Source organism: Pseudopipra pipra, chromosome 16, assembly GCF_036250125.1.
Source record: "Pseudopipra pipra isolate bDixPip1 chromosome 16, bDixPip1.hap1, whole genome shotgun sequence".
NCBI lineage: Eukaryota > Metazoa > Chordata > Aves > Passeriformes > Pipridae > Pseudopipra > Pseudopipra pipra.
The window spans coordinates 8,762,572-8,781,873 of NC_087564.1; the positions used below are offsets into that span (position 1 = coordinate 8,762,572).

A 19,302-nucleotide genomic window follows, 5' to 3' on the forward strand; every position below is an offset into this window, starting at 1 on the left:
TGGCATGTAATTCCAATTTATACCAGCTAGAGTGCTTTATTTTGGGTGAAAGCACCTTATTTGGCTGTATGTTGCACTAAAAGCCACTTCAGCCTTTAAATAGAACAATATATTGTACCTAAACCAGCTTATTAAGAAAAGAAATAAAGCAGTTTATGACAATCCCTATTTGGTGCTGCCTCTGACGTTTTGCCAAAACAATTTGATAGTTTACTGGGATTTTTAAAATCCCTTAAACCTGCAGTTCCTTTAGCTGAGATAAGATGGTGTACATAATTGCCTTGGTTCTGTTGGTAAATCACCATAAATTCTAGTTTTTTTGAAGTAACTCCTGCATCTATTTTTGCATCCTGGTTCAGGAAACTCCCAGCCCATTGTGTGGGGCTCACTGACCCCCATAACAGCTGTTGGAGGGTAACAGCCTTTAGACTGGTAGGGGTCTGATTCAGAATTGAACTGGAAACCTATAACTGAGCTGGAGATCTCATTACAGGCCTTCTGAGCCTTTCAGAGCCCATCAGTTGACTCTTTTGACTGGCAATGCCCTAATGAGCTAATCATGCTGAGGTTTTCTTTCCTCCTTTGCTGAATTTGTATAATAAAACTATTGTTCTCTTCCCATCTGGTGTCTGAGTAGGAAATTGGTAACTGATATACCAAAGGTCAAAGCTGGAGCCAAGCATATAATAGTAAGAGGATTAAATTGTAATAGTTAATTGTTTAACTTTTTATTCATCCATTTTCAGTGAAATGGGTTTGATTTACTGGATTTTCATGTGATGTAAATTTGTTTCAAATCAGATTTTGGACTCTTGCTAAAGAATAGGTATCTGTGATAATCTTGAAAAGAAACTTCTTTTTACATATCACTCCAGTTCTTACTAAAACATCAAAAAAGCAGCAGTGTAAGAAGATGATGTTAATTATCTTTTAAATTCCGAGGCAAGGTTAGTTAGAACAAAAAACCCAAACAAAACAAAACAAATCCCAAACCAAACAATGAGCTAATGTTTTTCTTAAAATAAATACACTTTACATATACTATTTAAAGTTTATTTTAAAAACTTTACCCCTTAAATAGGGTAGCTTTCTTCTAGGAATAGATTTACTAGTTTCTTTAGGCTTTTGGAGTCAGTTCCTACTCGAGTTCTCATGTTGCAACACAAGACTGAAGCCATTTGTTTGCTGCAGTAAAGAACATTGGCTTAGCTTCCTTCTCCTCAGGCCCAAATCTGAGTTTTTGTAGATTGAAAGACACTCTTAGCAATTTTTACTTTTTTTTTTTTTTTTTTTAAATGTGGAATTTAGTTTGGTGCATGGTTGACTGGGTGATATTTATATTAAAATCAGTTTTATACATAATGTTATATAAAATATTATGTATAATTTGAACCTTTAATAAGTAATATTCTAAAATTTACCATACAAGTTTTCTCTTCCAGTGCACTAACACTTGAGGATGAGAAAAGAATGTTAGCAGCTCTGATAAATGGATTCATAAAAATGGTGAGTGACAGTTGTGTGCAACTGTCGGGTTTGGATTTTCCTGAGATCCCCATGAGGAACAGATGCCTGTGTGGCTGAATCAGAGCCCGTGTGTCTGATGCAATATCAAAGTTTAAAGTGCATACATTGTTTATTTCATTGCATTTTCTGCTATTTTTGTACATCTCCTGTAAAACATAGCAAGGATTGTAAAAAAGTTAAACAGCAATTGAAATCTTGTCTATTATAGCATCAGAGAGGTCACTGATTTATCTGAATGAAGTTCCACTACCCAGCTATAAATGGAACCAATACCAGTTTTAAGAAACACAAAATAAATATGACTCATATCTTGTTCTTATCTCTGTTTATCTTAATTTACAAATAAGATAATTTGTATCATTAAATTAGTAGTCCCGCAAGAACTCCAGGTCTTTTGCCTTGAAATTAGTTTTTAACCCTTATCCTAATAAAATCTTCTGTTGTTCTCTGGTTTTGAGATGTCAGGTTTTTTTAGGGAGACTTTGTCAGGCTTTTTTTTATTCTCTAACCATGTGCTCAATGTTTGGTTTTTCTTTCACATCCAGCTGACAGGCTCTATCTCTACTTGTCCTCTTTGTTGCAATTCTAGATGGCTGTTTTTTCTTCAGCTATAATAATTTGCTAATTAATATGCTTTAATATAGTTTTGCTTTATTAAGCTTTTTATACAGTATAATATTGTATAGTTTCCTTTAGGAGGATTTCTCACATTGAATAAAATTTGATGTGGCTTGATAGTCTTGGGTTGGGGGGGAAAAATCCCATAGCAGCAAAATGACTAGTTATGAATTTTAAACCAGCACACATTAAGATATGAAGGGAAAAGCAGTCCTAACAGTCACCCCTACAGTCAGTCTTTTTGTGGAAAAATTTGTATTTCTAGAGGAGTTTTCCTGAGACTGGGACTCAAGAATCAGCAGTTGTACAAATAGAGGAAAGGTGAAAACAGTTGTCTGTAATGTGAGAAGCAATCTTTTGTTTTCTGCTGCAGTTTCTTTGATCTTTCACTGTATGAATTGAATGTAAATTTTATTCTAATTTTGTAAAAAAAAAAATCTTTTGCATATGACTTGAAAAATAATAAATAATGCAACCTTTACTTCTATTAGAAAAAAATTCCAATAGAATACATAAACATAGACTGCCTGGAGACTGTTTCTCATGGAAGGCTTTTAATTGACAGCTGAGACACTCCAGCTGACAGCACTTGGATTTTTTTTAAATCTAGAGAGTTGGAAGTAGGGTGTTCTCACACAAGGGTTGTTTTTTGACTTCTTTCCTGCCAGAATACAAGGTTGCAGGCTTTTGCCATACTATATAAGCAAGTATTTATTAACCAAACTCGAGGAAAACCTGCTTTTCTCTCTGGTTTATCTAGTTAGGAAAAATGCTATTTTCTCTTGAAGGCCCTTTCTCAGGACCTCAGAAATTACAGGACTTTGAATACAGATCCACAGATGTATTTCTGTTTTTCTGGGGGTTTTTTGTTTTGCCTTTTAAGTATGATCAAAACGAGGTCTTTGTCCCTTTTCCATAAAGAGACAAGAGTTCTGCTGGTTTTGAGAACACTTTACAAACCTAGGACTTAAATTTTGTATTCTTGATAAATACTTGGTCTGTAAAGTAGAACATCATGTGGAGTATAGACAAAAAACCCACCAATAAATCATGTTTCCCTGAAAGTTAAGTATTGCAGAAGGTTAAAAGGACAGAGATTATCTGGGTGCTATTTTGTTGTTACTGGTGGGTTTTTTTCTTACCACTATACGTGCATTTTGACTTTTGAATATCTATGGTTAATCTGCACACACAGTTTTATATATCTTAAAGTTAATGGCCTACAATGGTAAAATTTAGGGGTTTTTTTTGTCTTTTCTAGGTTTCATTTGGCCGTGACTTTGAACAACAGCTGAGTTTCTACGTTGAAGCCAGGTCAATGTTTTGCAATCTGGAGCCTGTTCTAGTCCAGCTGATTCATGTAAGCCACAGTTTATCTACATCTCCTTAATAAGTCAGGATGTGTTTGCAGTTGTCCCATTCCCTGGTCAGATTATATGGCAAAATAAGTCTGAAGTATTTTTATCAAGTGTTTATAAAGTAAACTTTGATCTCATCTCTGATTTTATCACTCTAAACACTCTGAAGTTCTTGCTTGACAGGCACGCATGGTATCATTGCAACAAAGAAAACAGGCTATCCTACAAGAGACTTCATGTCTAATAAAATAAATGGCCCTTTTGTGCATTCAGAATTTGGGTTCTCTCTTCTATAATCCTCCATCTAGGAGAGATTAGACTGTGTCTGGCTGCAGATTCAGGCACAATCCTGCTATGACTGGGAAAGTTAATCCCTTTTCTGTATTGAGTCACAGGTAAGCATTAGCTGCATCTGATTCCTTTGGAACATTGTATCTTCTCTTAAATATTTTTAGTGTTTTGGCTTTTTAATCAGTGTATTAGCTAAAAATCACTGTTGTTATGCTAGGAAAGAGGTGACAGCACTATAGCTGGGAAGCAAAGGATAGGCTAAAGGCTTGAATAAATCAATGAGTCTACCTTCACAAAACAAGTCATATTTGCTTTAAGGAACAGTCACTAAAATTCTCCAAGTAAAAACTAAATAGTACAGTGAGGGCACCCTGTATCAGAATTCCTTTTGGCTCTTGCTGTTCTCTAAATGCATGCAGTAAAACATGCAGTTTGTTATTTGCCACTAGGGCTGTGCATTTTTCTTCATGGTTTTCTTTTGGTTTTTATGTGTAGTCTGTGAACCAACTAGCAATGGAAACAAGAAAGGTGATGAAAGGAAATCATTCCAGAAAGACTGCTGCATTTGTCAGGGTAGGTCTGACTAATAAACTTTGAGCCTGCTTTCTTTGCAGAGAACACTATTTGCTGCCACCTAAGTTTGTAATTTTTGAAAAACTAGTTTGTTAGTATTTTTTGACACTGTTTGTAGTCTCATTTTCTCTCGTTGCCATCTCTCTTTCCTCTCTAAAGATAATGCTGCTGTTTAAGAAATATAAGACCCAAACCATCTAATAGCAGCTTTGTATTGAAAAAGAGCAGCAAGATTTGACAAAGGGGGGCTCGTGGGAGAACTGTTTGTGTGAATTCTAGAAAGCTCAGCTTTTCAATTTATATTTAAAATAAAATACCAGATTTCTGTGTAACTCAATCACAGAGAGAATGGGAGATGGGGTAAAAAATATATTCAGACTTCTGTCTCGTAATATCAGAGCTGATATGCTGAAATCAGTATTTGAATTTCAAATGCAGGGCTCCTTTCAGCTTTAGTGCCTCTGAGTCTGTATGGATATGGTCAGATGTGCTTTGAACTATGCACAGGCTGTGCCAAATGCTTGTGTTCATTTCTTCTAACCTGAAATATAGCAACCAGAGTGTCTCCATCTCCACGTGTTGGGAAGCTGTTTGCATATCCTGCTATTAATGAGAGGACTTTTGTTAACAGCCCCTGTGCCGTGTCCTGGACAAGGGATGCTGGGGTGACACTGGCCAGCTGCCCTGTGCCTGGGGGCTGCTTGTTCCATCCAGCTGTTTGGGCTGTTCCATGGGCCTGCAGCTGCAGCACTCTGGGCTGGATCTGCTTCCTCCCAAATACACACAGGGCACCCGCTTTGGCCAGTTTGCCACATGGTTTGTCCCCTAGGACAGTAATCTGCTTTTCTAGTTAGCTTTTGGTCTTGAGCTGCAGGCTGGTTACCTGAGGAGAGAGGATCCCTCTGAGCTAGAGTCATAGTGTAAGTTTTGAGCTTATCTAGTAATAATAACAATAATAAAAATATTTTTATCATTACTGAAATACTTGTTAGAAATTTAAAGTTGCTGATTTGGGGTTTCACATAATATTTGCTTTTCATCAAAAGCCTTTCCCAGAACTGATCTACAGATTTTGATTCCTAATGGTGTATAAAATCAGTAAGGATTGCTATAACTCTGAGATAGGAATTTTATTCAGTTTAATTTTTTTAAATTTGATTTAGGCTTGTGTTGCCTTCTGCTTCATTACAATTCCGTCTCTGAGCAGCATCTTCACACGTCTTAATCTGTACCTACACTCTGGACAGGTTGCTCTGGCAAATCAGTGCCTTTCACAAGGTAAGGCATGAATTTGTCTGTTTAAAGGATCTCTTATTTCAGAAATATTTCTAGCTGTGAATTATAACTTGGTCGAAATGCTAAATCATATGTATATTTATGATGTAATTAACATACAGCCCTGTTTCAGGCACTGTTAGAGTAAAAACTTGTCATATTAAAGCAGCTCTTCAATTCTAACACAAATCCTGTGATCTCAATAACCAAGACACCTGACTATAGTTAAGATAGTCCTGGCTCTGAGGTAGGTTATCCTAAATTACTTAGGAATTATGGAAAGCGTGGAATGTTTTTCTCCTGCATAATTATGCAAGCACTCTAATCACAAATGATGTGCTTTATTGTATTGTGGAAAAAGAAACTAGTTCATCTGTGTAGTAGTTCACAGGCTGACAAAACTCTGCAAGGAGCTGGAAAAGAATTAGAAGTTCGGTCAGGAACAGCAGAAACTTGGTATTGAAGCAGATGTGTGATAAATGCTTAGCCAAGAAAATGTGCCACTACAGCAGAGTGAAACAATGGAGTGATACCAGATCATATGAAGGTTGAAAAATATATTTTCTTTTTTTTTTCGATCTAAATTAGTGATTGAACCAGGCTCTGAGCACAGTTTTCAGCCATTCTGTTAGCTCAATGCTAAGTAATTGGAAATTCTGACAAAATGTGATTTGGGGAAAACAATTGGAACTATTCTGGCACCAGAATGAGCATTAAGTCTGTATTGCCATTTAATATGATCTTGTTCCCCTTCATGTCACAAAGGGAAGACAGTTACCTATTCCAGAAGTCTTCTCATACTTTTAACTGCTTGCAGTATTTTTCTTTTCCTTTTTAAAATGATGTCATTCTACTTCGTTTTGCAATTTTTAATCCTGACTTTAAATGTCTGCTCTCTGATGGTAAACGCTTTTCCTTTACATGTTTTCAGTGGAGCTGTGAGAGTAATAAATTGGATTGCTTTGCAACATCTTTTGTTGTGGCTGCTATTAATTCTCTGTGCTTCTTCACGAGAGCTTGTTTTCCAAGCTCTGCATTTACCAGCAAGTTCCAGCTGCACAAACAAGCTGACTTAGGATGCTGATTAAGACTTTTTAGTGCAGGGTGAGTGTTGTATTTCTTTGTTTTGAATCTGATGTTGCCCATATAGCAAAGCAGAGGGATTTAGACTAAAGCTGGCTGTTGTGTCCAAGTATGTTGTGCAAATAAAAGATCTGCAAAGTCCGTTGTTGTGCAATTAGTATTGTGCAGTTTCTTTGTAGATAACAGAGCTTACAAAAATTGGACTCACTTTTTATTCCCCTGGCATTTTGTTTAATTGACCAGTTTACCTTATCCTGTGTATCAGTTTCTGTTCTTGTTGCTGTGTTGCAGTGCCTCTCTTGTTGGAAGCAAATACAAAGCAGTTTTTCTGTAATGTTTGATCTTCAAGGATTATGCCCTGCCCATGCTGGGGCCCACTCTGTTATTTAATAATCTTTGAATTTCTAAACTGCCTTTTCACTACTTTTGTCATCCAAGTCTACTCTGAGTGAGACTCCTGGGCCAACAATTGTCCAGATTTTTCAATGTGAGAGTTTTATGAATGTGCACAGCTGTTTGACATGTGAACACAATGCACTCACTAAACAATTACAGGATCCCCATCCTGAAATCTTTTATGGTCACAGGTATATGCAAAGTATTATGAGCTCAGTCTCTAAACTGCAGGTTTATTAACCACACTTTCCTGAATTTTAGACCCACAAGCTAGAAAAAGGAGCATTTGGTTCATCTCCAGTTTTATTAAAATGAAGCATGTGCAAAACTCTGCTGTTCAGTAACTCACTTCATTTACCAAGGTTTTATTGTTACACACTTTTTTTGCTTCCTTAGAAAAGCTATTTTGAGTATAATTTGTATTCAGAGACATGTCACTTGCATGAGTAATTTAGCATGTGTTAACCAGTTAGGCACTGTCTTGGGACATTTTTTGTGAAATGTCTTTCCATATGCTGATGCACTGAAGTCAGATAATGTGTCCTTGAAAGTTACTCCTAACACAGTTTAATCTGTATCCTAACTGAATGAGTAAGAAGAGGTAAGAAGTACTGATTAATTCATAACAGCAAATTTCAATCCAGTCAGTTTACTGAGTTAACTGATGCCAGTTAGACACCAATCTACTAAAACCAATGCAGCATGAAGTGAAGATTTAAGAGTGTGCAATTAATGCTACCATTAGGCCAGGAAGTGAAATTGTGCTTTGTCTGTAACCCTTATTTCATGCTGATTTGGATTAGCTTAATTGGTTTAAAATTGTGCAGAGAAATAAAACTGAAAGGTAATGTACCTGATGTGATAGCTCAGTCAGCAGTGGAGTGTGCATGGGGGGGTGTGTGTGCAGTTTGTCTTTAAAGATTCCAGCTGTTGTTTTTAACAAATTAAATTCTTGGGTTTTTCTTAATTTTAAGTTCCTGTGGAGGAGTCTAGCTACTTCTGTGAGTAGAGTTTTCACTTAAACACATAACAAAATTGAGTTCCACAACTTCTATTGGCAATAGGGAGATTTCTCTAAATTGGCAATGTATCTAACTTGAAAAAGGAGCAGAATTACATGTTGGGGTAGATAAGGGGAATTAAAAAAATTGCCTTTTTTATAAAGAGGATGTGCAAGTCATAACAATAAATAAAGTTTATGAGTCTGAGGATTGCACTGATAAACTACCAACAACTGGAGAGCCACAGCTAATCTGCTTATAACTGGAGGAGTTTGGTTTTACCTCATTCCCAGTCTCAAGGGGCAGCAGTAGTAGGCTGTCAGTCCTAGTGTCTTGCTACTCCTATTTCCTCTATCAAATCTGAGCCTTTCCTGCTGGGATTTGCCACACAAATCAAGTGTTTGAACTCACCCAAATACTTCAGTATTAGAAAGTTGTAACTGTAATCTTTCTTGGAATGGATTTTCTTTAATACAATGAAATTGGGTCAGAAATGTGAATTTATAGGCTTATGAAGTTCCAATCTTAATACACTGATGGATGTCTGTCTGGGCATGCTGTTCAGTATGTACTGAACATGGCTATTGTCTCTTTTGTCTCCAGCTCCCAAGAGCTGCTTTAAATAAAATGAATCTGTAATTATGTTTAAAATGTTTTAGGTGTTTTTGTCCTGGATGCATAGTTTGTACCGCTGGAGAACCTATTAAGAGCTCACTTTTGAAAAAGAGATTTTACAGAGATGGGCTTTTCATTTTTTTAGCTGAGCCACTAAACACTGCATGCTGAGAGGAATAAATTCTCATCAGTCATGCTTCCTGCCATGGGGAGTGCTGAGACTAAATTGAGATTAAAAGCATGCTCTGTTGTGTCACTCCTCTGGATTTCTGAGATATAGGTATTATTTTAATTGCACATATTTCCTCCCTGTGGAAATGCTACTTTTGTCTGTCAGAGAACAGCCAGCATGAGTTTTTAATTGTTGGTCACAGCATTCAGCAGGTGGGTGGAGATGACGTAACTTTCTGGTACTGTGTGTTAAGCAGCAGTTTTGTTTTAAAGGCTGTGAAATCCTTGCCTCACTTCAGAAGTAACATGCTGAGTGAATAGGGTAATTCAACTGATTCTATGTGACTAATTTCAGTGGGATACTGTCAAACATAAAATTATGAAAATGGAGTCTCTCTCAGACCAACTGATGCAGACCTTTTTGTTTGCCAAATGCGGATTGTAATTCTGAAGCATACGGTGCTTAATGTACTTCTAGGTATTTGTTCTGTTCTCCAATTGTAGCTGAAACACAGTTTCACCTAGTAGATTGCAAAAGTAATTTCTTTTCTACTGCAGAATATGTTACTTTTCCATGAATGTTCTCTAAATATGACAGGCTTCAGCCAAACTCTGGAGAAAGTATGGTATGGAAAATCTAATAAGTAATTTTAAATCATAGTCTATTAATGTTTGAGAGTATTTTCTCAGTAGCATTAGATAAAAATTTTTAGTGTTTTTTCCTAATCTCCTAAAATCTTCATAGATCTGAAGAATATAAATAGAGAGAATTTGAGGGAAAGAATTTAGAGAAATAAGAATTTGAAGAGATTTTCCTGATTACAGATTTTAGGACTTCTTAGCTATTGCTTCTCTGGTGAGATCAGTGTATGTTGTCTCTGTTATGTTTTTAAATGCTGTTTTCCTTGAAGGTAGCAAAGGAACTTTGAGGAAAAGTGGTGAGATACTGTTTTCCTTACTAGTAATGCTAAATGTTGCTTTATTTGAACAGAATTATGAATCGTACTGTTACCTGGGATTTCCATAGCTGGAAACTTATCTCATTCCCTGAGCTTTGTGTTGTTCCTCTCTTTATCCCAGGCAATAGCTTTTCCATATGATGTGAGGGAGATGACATCTCTGTCTCTGTAAGCTTTTCAGACTAGTATTTTGTATCAGATTGTCAGTTCTTCAAGTCTGTCTAGCCCATGACCTGTTTTTTAAAGTGTCTAGTAGCATCTACTAAGGGAACCTACAGGAAACACTAATGTATAATGACGCTTCTTGGCTTTCAGCTGCAGGTGATCTAAATACATCCTTCAACAAAGCTTGTGTAGGGACCATAGTACTTAATAAAATAAATGGACCAATCCTTAGGCATTTAATTTTTTAATAAATCTTTACTTTTTGGCCTTTGTAACTTCATGTGACAGTGAGTTCCACAGTTACCTGTCTTAGAGCTTGCAGCTGATCTGCAAGTGATATTGAGCAAAATTCAGTCATTCTGAATTCATTTTCTTGCTGTCTTTGAGATGATGGAGTTGGTAAGTTCTGAAGAATTTGTTGTCAGTATAGTCTTTTCTAATAAGGAAACAGTTCCCTACCTTAGCACCTTTTTAATCTTCTTGTCCCTTTGGAAATGGGAAGATCAGGACTGTATTCCAGATATAAATGCACACCAGCTGTATAAATGATACAATGACACCTCAGTTTTCCATTACTCTCCTAATGATTCTTATAATTGCCTTGCCTTTTCCACAGCTGTTTAGGATGTCGTTTTCAGGAAACCGTCTATAATGACTCCAAAATCTTTCATGAGTGTAAATAGCCTATTTAGAGCTTATCTTTCTGCACTTATAGCAAGGGCTGTTTCTTTCCCCACATGCCTTACTAATATTAGAGTTCATCTGCTGCTTTATTGCTCAGAATCATGAGATCCATCTGTGATGCTTTGCACTCGTGTTCCAGACTAGTCTGCAAACATTGTCACCTCCCAGCTCATCATAAGGACATGTCTCTGCAAAACCTTAAGGAATGCAGTAGTCCTTTTGCTCCACTGTGAAAACTTTTTATTCCCACTCCTTTCCCTGCCCACCCCATCTTTTATTGTTATGTATCCTCGTGAGGACTTTCCTTCTTATCTTCTGTCAGCTTAGTTGCTTAAAGAGCCTTTTCTATAAGGAACACTTAAATTTTTTTTTAAATCCAGATATTTGTATTAACTGAGTTACTTTTAAACATAAACTTGGTGGTTCTTTGGAAAACTTGAGAAACTTCTGAGGAATGATTTCTCTCTGCAAATACCATATTGACTCTTTAGCCTTGTATCGTGTTTTTCCATATGGCTGTTCATTTGACTTTTTTTTTTCACCTCATAATAACAAGGAGAAACCTAGTATTTAGCTATAGCATTTCTTATTTCAACATTTCCAGTATTTCTAGTGGAGCTTTCTTTAGAGACTCCTGCTGATGTGTTACCTCATAATCTTTAGGGATTATGTGGAATGCAGAGAGGCAGGCTGAAATTTGTGGTGGTTTTTGGGGGGGGGGTAGTGATGGTGTGTGTTGCATTTACTGACTACAACTTAAGAATAAAATATCTTGTGTCCAGTGTCCTGGCTCATCCTGTGTCATCTCCCTGTACACATCTTCCCTTCCACTTACCCTTCTGTGTGCTGTTGGAAGTACTAAGGCCTTGCTAACAACCTCTGCTCGAGCTATGCCTAAAACTGGCTCTAGCAGGCTTCATCCACATAACTAGCTTTTTATCTGCAGCTAATTCATAGTATGAATTAACATAGTACATTCCAGTTCACCAATCAGCAGGGCATTCATTTTCTGATATCAACTTTGTTACTTCAAATAATTCTTTGTAGTTTCTGGACTGGAAGTGATGTGCAGATAATTTTAAGATGGAGAATAATGTTCAGTAGTTCAAGGGAAATCCACATTTCAACAATGTGGCAGAACTCTCACAGTGACCTCATTAATGTGAGGAGAAGGTGTTTCATATGTTTGCAACGCTTGGTTGTCAAAACAGTAATGGATTAATTTCTTTAACAGAAAAACTAAGGCAACGAAACCCCCACAATTGCTTCCCATTAATTTTTTTGTGCTGGAGTACAAGGCTTCATTGAATTACCAGCATCTGTCAGATGTGGAAGCAAAATCTTCAGAGTATTAAATTAGGTTTGACAGTGTTGTAAGACATGACAGTGGTGTGGAATGCAGAAGGCTGTGTATGGTCCCTGGTTTTGTCCTTTGGGTGGACTTAGCCTGGTGTAATTGTACCCGGGTCTAAAAATAGTTTGGGTAGGTATGTCAAGCTCGCTCCCTTTTGCTCTTTGAAGGTGGACTTAAGGAGCTTAATTGTTTTCCCATCTCTAATGGCTTTGTTCCTTCTTGAATTTTTGCCTGCCTGAAATCCTAAATTTGTCCAGTTTAATTGGCTATCACAGATGCAGCAAATACAATGCAAGCTGAATTTTTATATCTAAAGAGATTGATATATAGGAATATATGGAGGTAAATAAAGTTGTTTGTAGGTATAATTAAATGTGTGTGTACATGTGCCCTCATGAATATTGTCAACAGCAAAACATCCACCACCAATATCACTTGCTTTTCCTTGTGTAGTAGAGTATTTCTGGAGGTGCTGACTTGGTTATCCAAGACTGTTAGTTTTTGTAGCCTGAAGGTCAGCATGTATGCTTGGGGGAAAGATTTATAGGATTATGGTCAACCAAAATGAGGGAGCTGCTGTGAAAGGATAAATGTAGCGAAGCATGAAGTATGTTATGTTCGGAGCACTGCACAAGATATTAACAGCAGTCTGGGAAGGCTTCATCATGATGATTTGTTGTAGTGCACAGGCTGCTCTCCCCTTATCCAGTTTAACAGGGGGTCACTTCAGAAGCAGTGTTGTACTTTAGGCAGATAAGGAAACAGCATCTTTTGTCAGAAGAAGCCTTTTTTACCTTTTTTTTTTATTTTTTTAAATCAAGAACATAACATCATTGTGGGTTTTGATGCTTTTTTAGTGGTTCCTTATACCTTTTGGAAGCCAGGAAAAGCGGTGTAGGGTTTTGTTTTAAAACATCTCTACAGTAATAGCTTTAAAAATTGATTTTTAAAGATACAGAGAAAGCACCATTGCATAACCTTGTAATTAAGGTAGTTCAGAATTAAACACTGATGCTCATTTCATACTTCTTAAGAAAGTAGCGGGTCAGTGACACCCTGTTTAGTGAACTTCTTCAAACTCAGAGCATGTGATGCATACTGACACCTCCCTGCAAGTGAATAGGGTGGTAGTGTTTGGAGGACAAGTAGCTTTCTGCAGTCTGTAATAAAAACCTTCATATGAATATGCATTTATTTTTGCTTTTTATGAAGCACATATATCTTGGATAAATGTGCTTTTAGTGTTCCAGCATAAAGCCATTTTGTGGTTAGCACAGATTGGCAGGACTTGTAGCAAAATGAACATATTTTCCTTTGCCAGGACTAGTGGATGTACCGAAGTAAAATACAACTGTTTTGTGCTGTATTGCTTTTTTGACTTGCCTTGTTGCACTGGGGGGAAAGCAGGAGGAAAAAGGCAAGAAACAAGGATTAAAAGTGTGGGGCAAGAGCCCCCCAGTCTTTCCTTTGTGCTGGGACAGTGACAGTATGTGGGGTTTGCAGGGTGACTCTGTGGCAGTGGCCAGGGACAGCAGCCACGTGCAGACAGCCCAGGGGCAGCTGCTCTGTGGCTGCCATGGGTAGGGAAGAAAAAGATGGGAGCGCAGCGGGAAGCACAGCAGAACTCGTGGCAGCCCAGGCAGGGCCTGGTGAGCCCTCTGTGGGGTGGGCAGGTCTCTCCTCATTCCAGCAGCACTCACCTGCAGAGGAGCCGGGGATGCTGCTCTTCCCAGCCCGTTAATGAGGGAGCTCCTGGCTCTGGAGCTGCCCAGCCAGATGAGAAGGCACTTCTCATTCACAGCAACGGCAGGAGGGCCAGAAAAGTAAATTGAATCAAATTTCAGTTTTTCGAAGTGAAGGTAAGAGGGTTTGGGTTTGCATTAGGGCAGAAGTTTAGAGGAGAATGTGTAGGACTGTGATTGCTGGGAGAGCAGTAAATTAGGGTGAGGTATTAGCAGCTCTTTCACTGTGCAGACTGATTGCTGCTCAGGTCATTCTTGTCCTGCCTTCTGAAGTTATTTCATAACAGGAGTGTTCTCTGCACAGACATGGGTACTTTGGTATGCAGACTGTTCTCTGAGGCACATTTTTCGTTTGTCTGGTCACATGTTTTTATTGTATGGTGATGTGGGACATGCACTTTTATTTTTTTTCTGCCGAGACAACTGTGGAAGTGACAGCGATTCATTTCCTTGTGCTAGAATGAACATCTGCTGCTACTTTCCTTCCTCTAATAAAGCTCAGAGAAAGATTACTTACCTTCTTTTGGGTTGGCCGTCTAAACTTGTATGTTATTTGAAATAAATAAAAAACATTCTTTCACCTCAAAATAAATGTGCAGAATAAAAGGAGGTACGATGTGTGACAGAAGGGGTCTGTGTTCTAAGCACTGAAAAGTTCAGAAAGGCTTGAGCCCTCATGTGCTGAAAAGAAATAAGAGTCAGAAGAACTACAGTTTTTCCAAAGCACATGTTTCCCTGGTATTCCTCATAAGCTTAAATTAGACATCAGTTGGTACTATATTTAGCAAATTTTCTTGGAGTCTCAAATGAATTTTTCCAGAGCAAGCTGCACTCCTGGAAATGTCCATGCCTGCCTGTCAGTGGTATCTCCATCCCAGCCATGTAACACCTCTTTGCTTTCACCAAGAACTCTGTTTTCTCCTTGATAAAATCTGATTTCATGGCCTTGGTACCTGTTCCTGTAAAATAAAGACATGGCATTAATTCAGAAGAATGCTTTGAAGTATATGGCTGAACAACTCAAGTGAGATGTGGATACTTGGATATTCTGAAATGTAGCCAAGAAAGTGCAAAACAATGTTGCTGTCAGAAATTTTTTGTGAACTCAGCATATGTAGGGGTTCATCTAGTGTAAGAGGGAAAATATTGTTGCTTTTAATTTGTGAATATTAATAACCCAAGGAATAGATGTTCTAGTGTTTGGAATTTTTATTGTTGTAAGCTTAGAGACATACTAAAGAGTTATGAAAAACTTCTTAGTAGCTATTTTGCCAAGGCCACAATGGTGGATGGTTTCTCTGATTCCAGTATTGTGATTCTTGGAAAGAAGTCTTTTATCTAGGTAACTAGCAATACCTCAGGTTCTGGTACTATATTAATATTTTACTTTTAAGTATTATAAATAATTAGAGAAATGAAGTTGTCAGTACTTCCTTATAACTTTAACAGCCTTTTGTGAATGAATTGGTAAAGAAGATAGCACAAACCTTTTTTTCCCCCCTTTGGGTTCCCCATCCTCCTGGCACAAGCACTTCTTTAGATAAGTCAATTTTGATCATGTGCTAATTTCTTTATTATATATTATTAGTATATATTATTATATTAATATTATTTATTATTATATATGCATTATATATTTATTATATGTGAAATGATGGTGTCTCCTTATTTCACAAAAGGGTAGAGTTCTAATTTCAGAAGTCTTGAGTGAGGCGGGAATTTCTTTTGAAGAAACAGCATCACTTGAATTACCACAGATTTTGACTGCTGAGTCTTGAGTTTTTTTGCAGTTAAGCACAGGTTCATTTTCTGTAATCTGTTGGAATCAAACTCAGAGCAATCATTGGGCCACAGGCCCACAGGCACGACTGCCATCGTGGCTGAAGTGATAATACAGCAACTCTGTTTTTGTTTTGTAGCTGATGCTTTTTTCAAAGCTGCAGTGAGCCTTGTTCCTGAAGTGCCAAAAATGATCAGTGTAGATGGAAAGATGCGGCCTTCTGATGCCTTCCTCCTGGAATTCCTTTGTAATTTTTTTTCCACGTTGTTAGTTGTTCCGGTAAGTTGTGTGTGCGTGGACAGCACATGGGCTGGTAGGCTATTTTGACTTTCCTGTTGAAAAATTTAGAGTAGACTGGGCTTTTGGAATGGCAGATACAGTGATTAGTTTTCTCCTTCCTTTTTAATTTGACCATGTTTGGTGAAGCAGCACAGTGTGGTGCTGTCCAAATCCTCCTCATCAGAGCAGTGCATTCTCCTTATTCCAGTGGACCCCTCAGATTCAGTAATGAAGAATAACTTGCAATGAGATGCCAGGATTCAGCAATTAGCTTCTGTAATTTTTTCTTCCATTTACTTTACAGAAGATCAGAAGGAAATGTCCTCAGTGGACTGTAATTTGTCCTGTGTGTGTTGGTACCACTGCACCACCTGCCAGCTGGAAATGAGCTTGGTGCAGCGTTAAAGCTGCTTGCAAAAACTCCCAGCTTATGTAAAGCAGACATCTTTCTACTTCTTTCATGTTAAAAGATTGTTGATTGTCTGTAACTCTGACTTCCCAGTGTAGGTGTTCTTCTGAAACTCATAATTATATGTTATATGCTACAGCTTACTGACATGATTTTATTAAAAAAATCTAGCCAATGTTTAATTTTAGAGGCTTAGCTGTTAAGAAGCTGACAATTAATTTTATACTACTTCCCTGTGACTAGAAAACAAAACATTTCAAAACTTCATGGAGGCTGCCTAGTTCAAGTTCTGGTTATGGGTCAAATGGACATTTTAGATGGAAACTGGAACAAATTTTTAAAAGGATTCGCAGGAAGCATACTTGAGAAAAGTAGCTGGCAGCTTTAATTATATTGTAGTTTTGCTTTTATAGAGCTTATATTGTGACTCTAAACCACTGAATGACTGCAGATAATCCTGTTTTCGGGGGGTTGTTGTGGTGTTGCTTTTGACCCATCTTTTTTCTTTTCTGTAGGACCATCCAGAGCAAGGAGTGTTGTTTCTTGTGCGAGGATTACTAAATGTGATCCAGGATTATACTTGGGAGGATAACAGCGATGACAAAGTCAGGATTTATACTAATGTTTTGCATCTGCTGTCTGCAATGACTCAAGAAGCGTATATCTACCATGTAGATAAAGGTAACTCCTGAGGGGGGCTCTGGGTCCTGGCGTTCCCACCAGGCAATTTGTAGTATTGTGTGACCACTGTACCTCGTCAAGGAAGATCAGTGGTAGTCAGACTTACAGAATGGGTTATTTTTCTATCCAGTTCCAGGTATTGTAACTTAAAATAATCACAGGAGGTGGCTCCTGAACAGATGCACAGTCTGTTCTTTAAAGTGAATCTGTGCAGAGTGGGTTACTTAGTTTGCTCCTGGTGATGGTGGTGCAAATGCTTGTAACTGTGAACTATTCAAGTAAATATTAGAACTTTAAAAATATGGAGAGGTTTTTTTTAGTCTTGAGTATCAACTTGATTTATACTTATCATTGGTGTTTCATTCACATTTATTAACAACTCCAGTTTTCAGAATGTAAAGCCTAGTCTCCATTATTTAAATGATGTATTTGCTACTTCAAAGACAGGCTTTCAGTTTTGGAAATTGTGGTGATAATTTATAAAAATCTTCAGAATAGCTAGAAAATTCTAAAGATTTTACATTTTATAAAATAGCCATCATCTTTTTTTGCAATAATATTTTTATATGCTTTAAAATTTGAGTATTTGTCTTCTGATTATAGATTACTAAATTAAGATAGAGTAATAATTTGAGTCTTTTAAAGCATACTGGAAGATTAGTGAGTCAGAGGCCAAGCTACTTTGATTTTTTCTTTTAGTTGCACAGGGCTTTCACAGAGAGGCAGACTGGAATATATTCTGCAGTTCTTCTGGTGAATAGTCTGTCAGAGTTACCACCCATGACAAAATATCACTTGCAGTTAGCAGCACAGAAAATAGCTGTCAGTTGAACTACTACTCTGCAGTAAATCTGCTCTTCAAATTCTGTAAGGAAGTGTGGTTTAGCTGCTTTTTCTTTCACTCAGTTTTTTATATGACAAAAATAGCTACATAATCCTAAAATGAGAAATTGGAATTATAATGGAGATTATAATGGAGACAAGCATGGAAATATAAATTGTAATTTTTACCCTGTAGTAGGATGATGCACCATGTACCTTAGCTTCTTAAAATCAAGTTTACTTGGAAACAGGGGATCATCTTTTATCTTTTGTTCTTTCTGATTTGCCTAGACTACACTTAAATCTATGAATTTCTTGTAACCTATTTCATAGTAAAATACAAATAAAACTATTTGGCCTAGTCCTGCTGCCATTGAAGATAATGGCCATACTCTTCTAAAGTGATGGGGGCACTGTCTCTGTGGAAAAAGTGAAAATTCACACTATATGTTGTTTTGCATTAAGTCTAGCAGATATTTTTGAGCCTGGCTGCATCCAGGAATACAGGACTGGCTTTAAGCTAGAAGATTCTTTTCAGTGTTTTGTTCCTAAAATCAAAAGCACGTAGTTGGCAACTGAGTGGTAGGCACCTAAACAACATTGTTCTGTTTGTGTTTCATGGAGGAGGGTCATTTTATAACTTCCACATGTGGTCTTCTATCAATAACTGGTGTTTTCAGTAGCAAAGAAATGCATAGCTCTTTAGCCAGACCTAAGCTTGAATTCATCTCTGCAGTTGATTCCAATGATGCCTTGTATGGTGGAGACTCCAAGTTCCTGGCTGAAATTAATAAGCTGTGTGAAACAGTGATAGCACAGATCCTGGATCATCTGAAAACCCTTGGAAAAGATGAGGTATGTTCTTACTCAGCTTGATTCAATACAAACCCAAAAGTAATTTGAAGAAACACACCATCTTTGACCAGGCACTGGTCTTTTTGAAAGTTCCAGGAGCCTTTTAACAGGAGGAAATCGGGTAATTTTACTTGTTTAAAAAGTGAGTTTGTCACATAGGCAGGCTCATGGTGGAGGCACCTAATGATGTGAAGCAGATGATGCCACAGTTATAATCCATGTTTAAGATGCAGGCAGAAGTTTCCTGCTCAGCTCTGTGCTGCCAGGGGTGGGTCAGAGCTGACAGGCAGCAGAGGCTACTCTGGCACACCGTGGTATTGATTGTGGCCGTGCACCAAGGAGTGACTGTGCTGCAGTACAGAGTGATCACTGCAGAGCAGCACTCTGCACTGAGAGTGAGCTTAGAGTGAGCTTTAATTAACTGGCTTGAGTCCTGCTGTAGTCTGGTTATGGAAACGTGATGCTCTTTGGGGTTAGAGGCAGCTTTAAATTAACCAGCTTGAGTCCTGGTGTAATTTGGGCATGGAAATATGATGGTCGGTGTAGGAAAACTTTTTTCTTGTGAGTCTTTCTGACTATAATGAGCTCTGTGATGATGATATTGCAGTTATTGGCCTAAGATAGAATTGGAGATAGTGCCACAGTCACTCCTTTGATGGCAGTA

General features: G+C 37.6%; 1 protein-coding gene across 1 annotated transcript in view; it reads left to right on the top strand.

Moving 5' to 3' along the window:
* Nucleotides 1–19,302, top strand: part of VPS35L (VPS35 endosomal protein sorting factor like) — a 48,958-nt gene that overhangs the window by 23,442 nt on the left and 6,214 nt on the right. Inside the window, 7 exon segments of the mRNA XM_064672927.1 lie at nucleotides 1,443–1,506; nucleotides 3,407–3,505; nucleotides 4,290–4,367; nucleotides 5,531–5,645; nucleotides 15,732–15,871; nucleotides 16,796–16,961; nucleotides 18,520–18,638. Coding sequence (XP_064528997.1) covers nucleotides 1,443–1,506; nucleotides 3,407–3,505; nucleotides 4,290–4,367; nucleotides 5,531–5,645; nucleotides 15,732–15,871; nucleotides 16,796–16,961; nucleotides 18,520–18,638 — 781 coding nt within the window.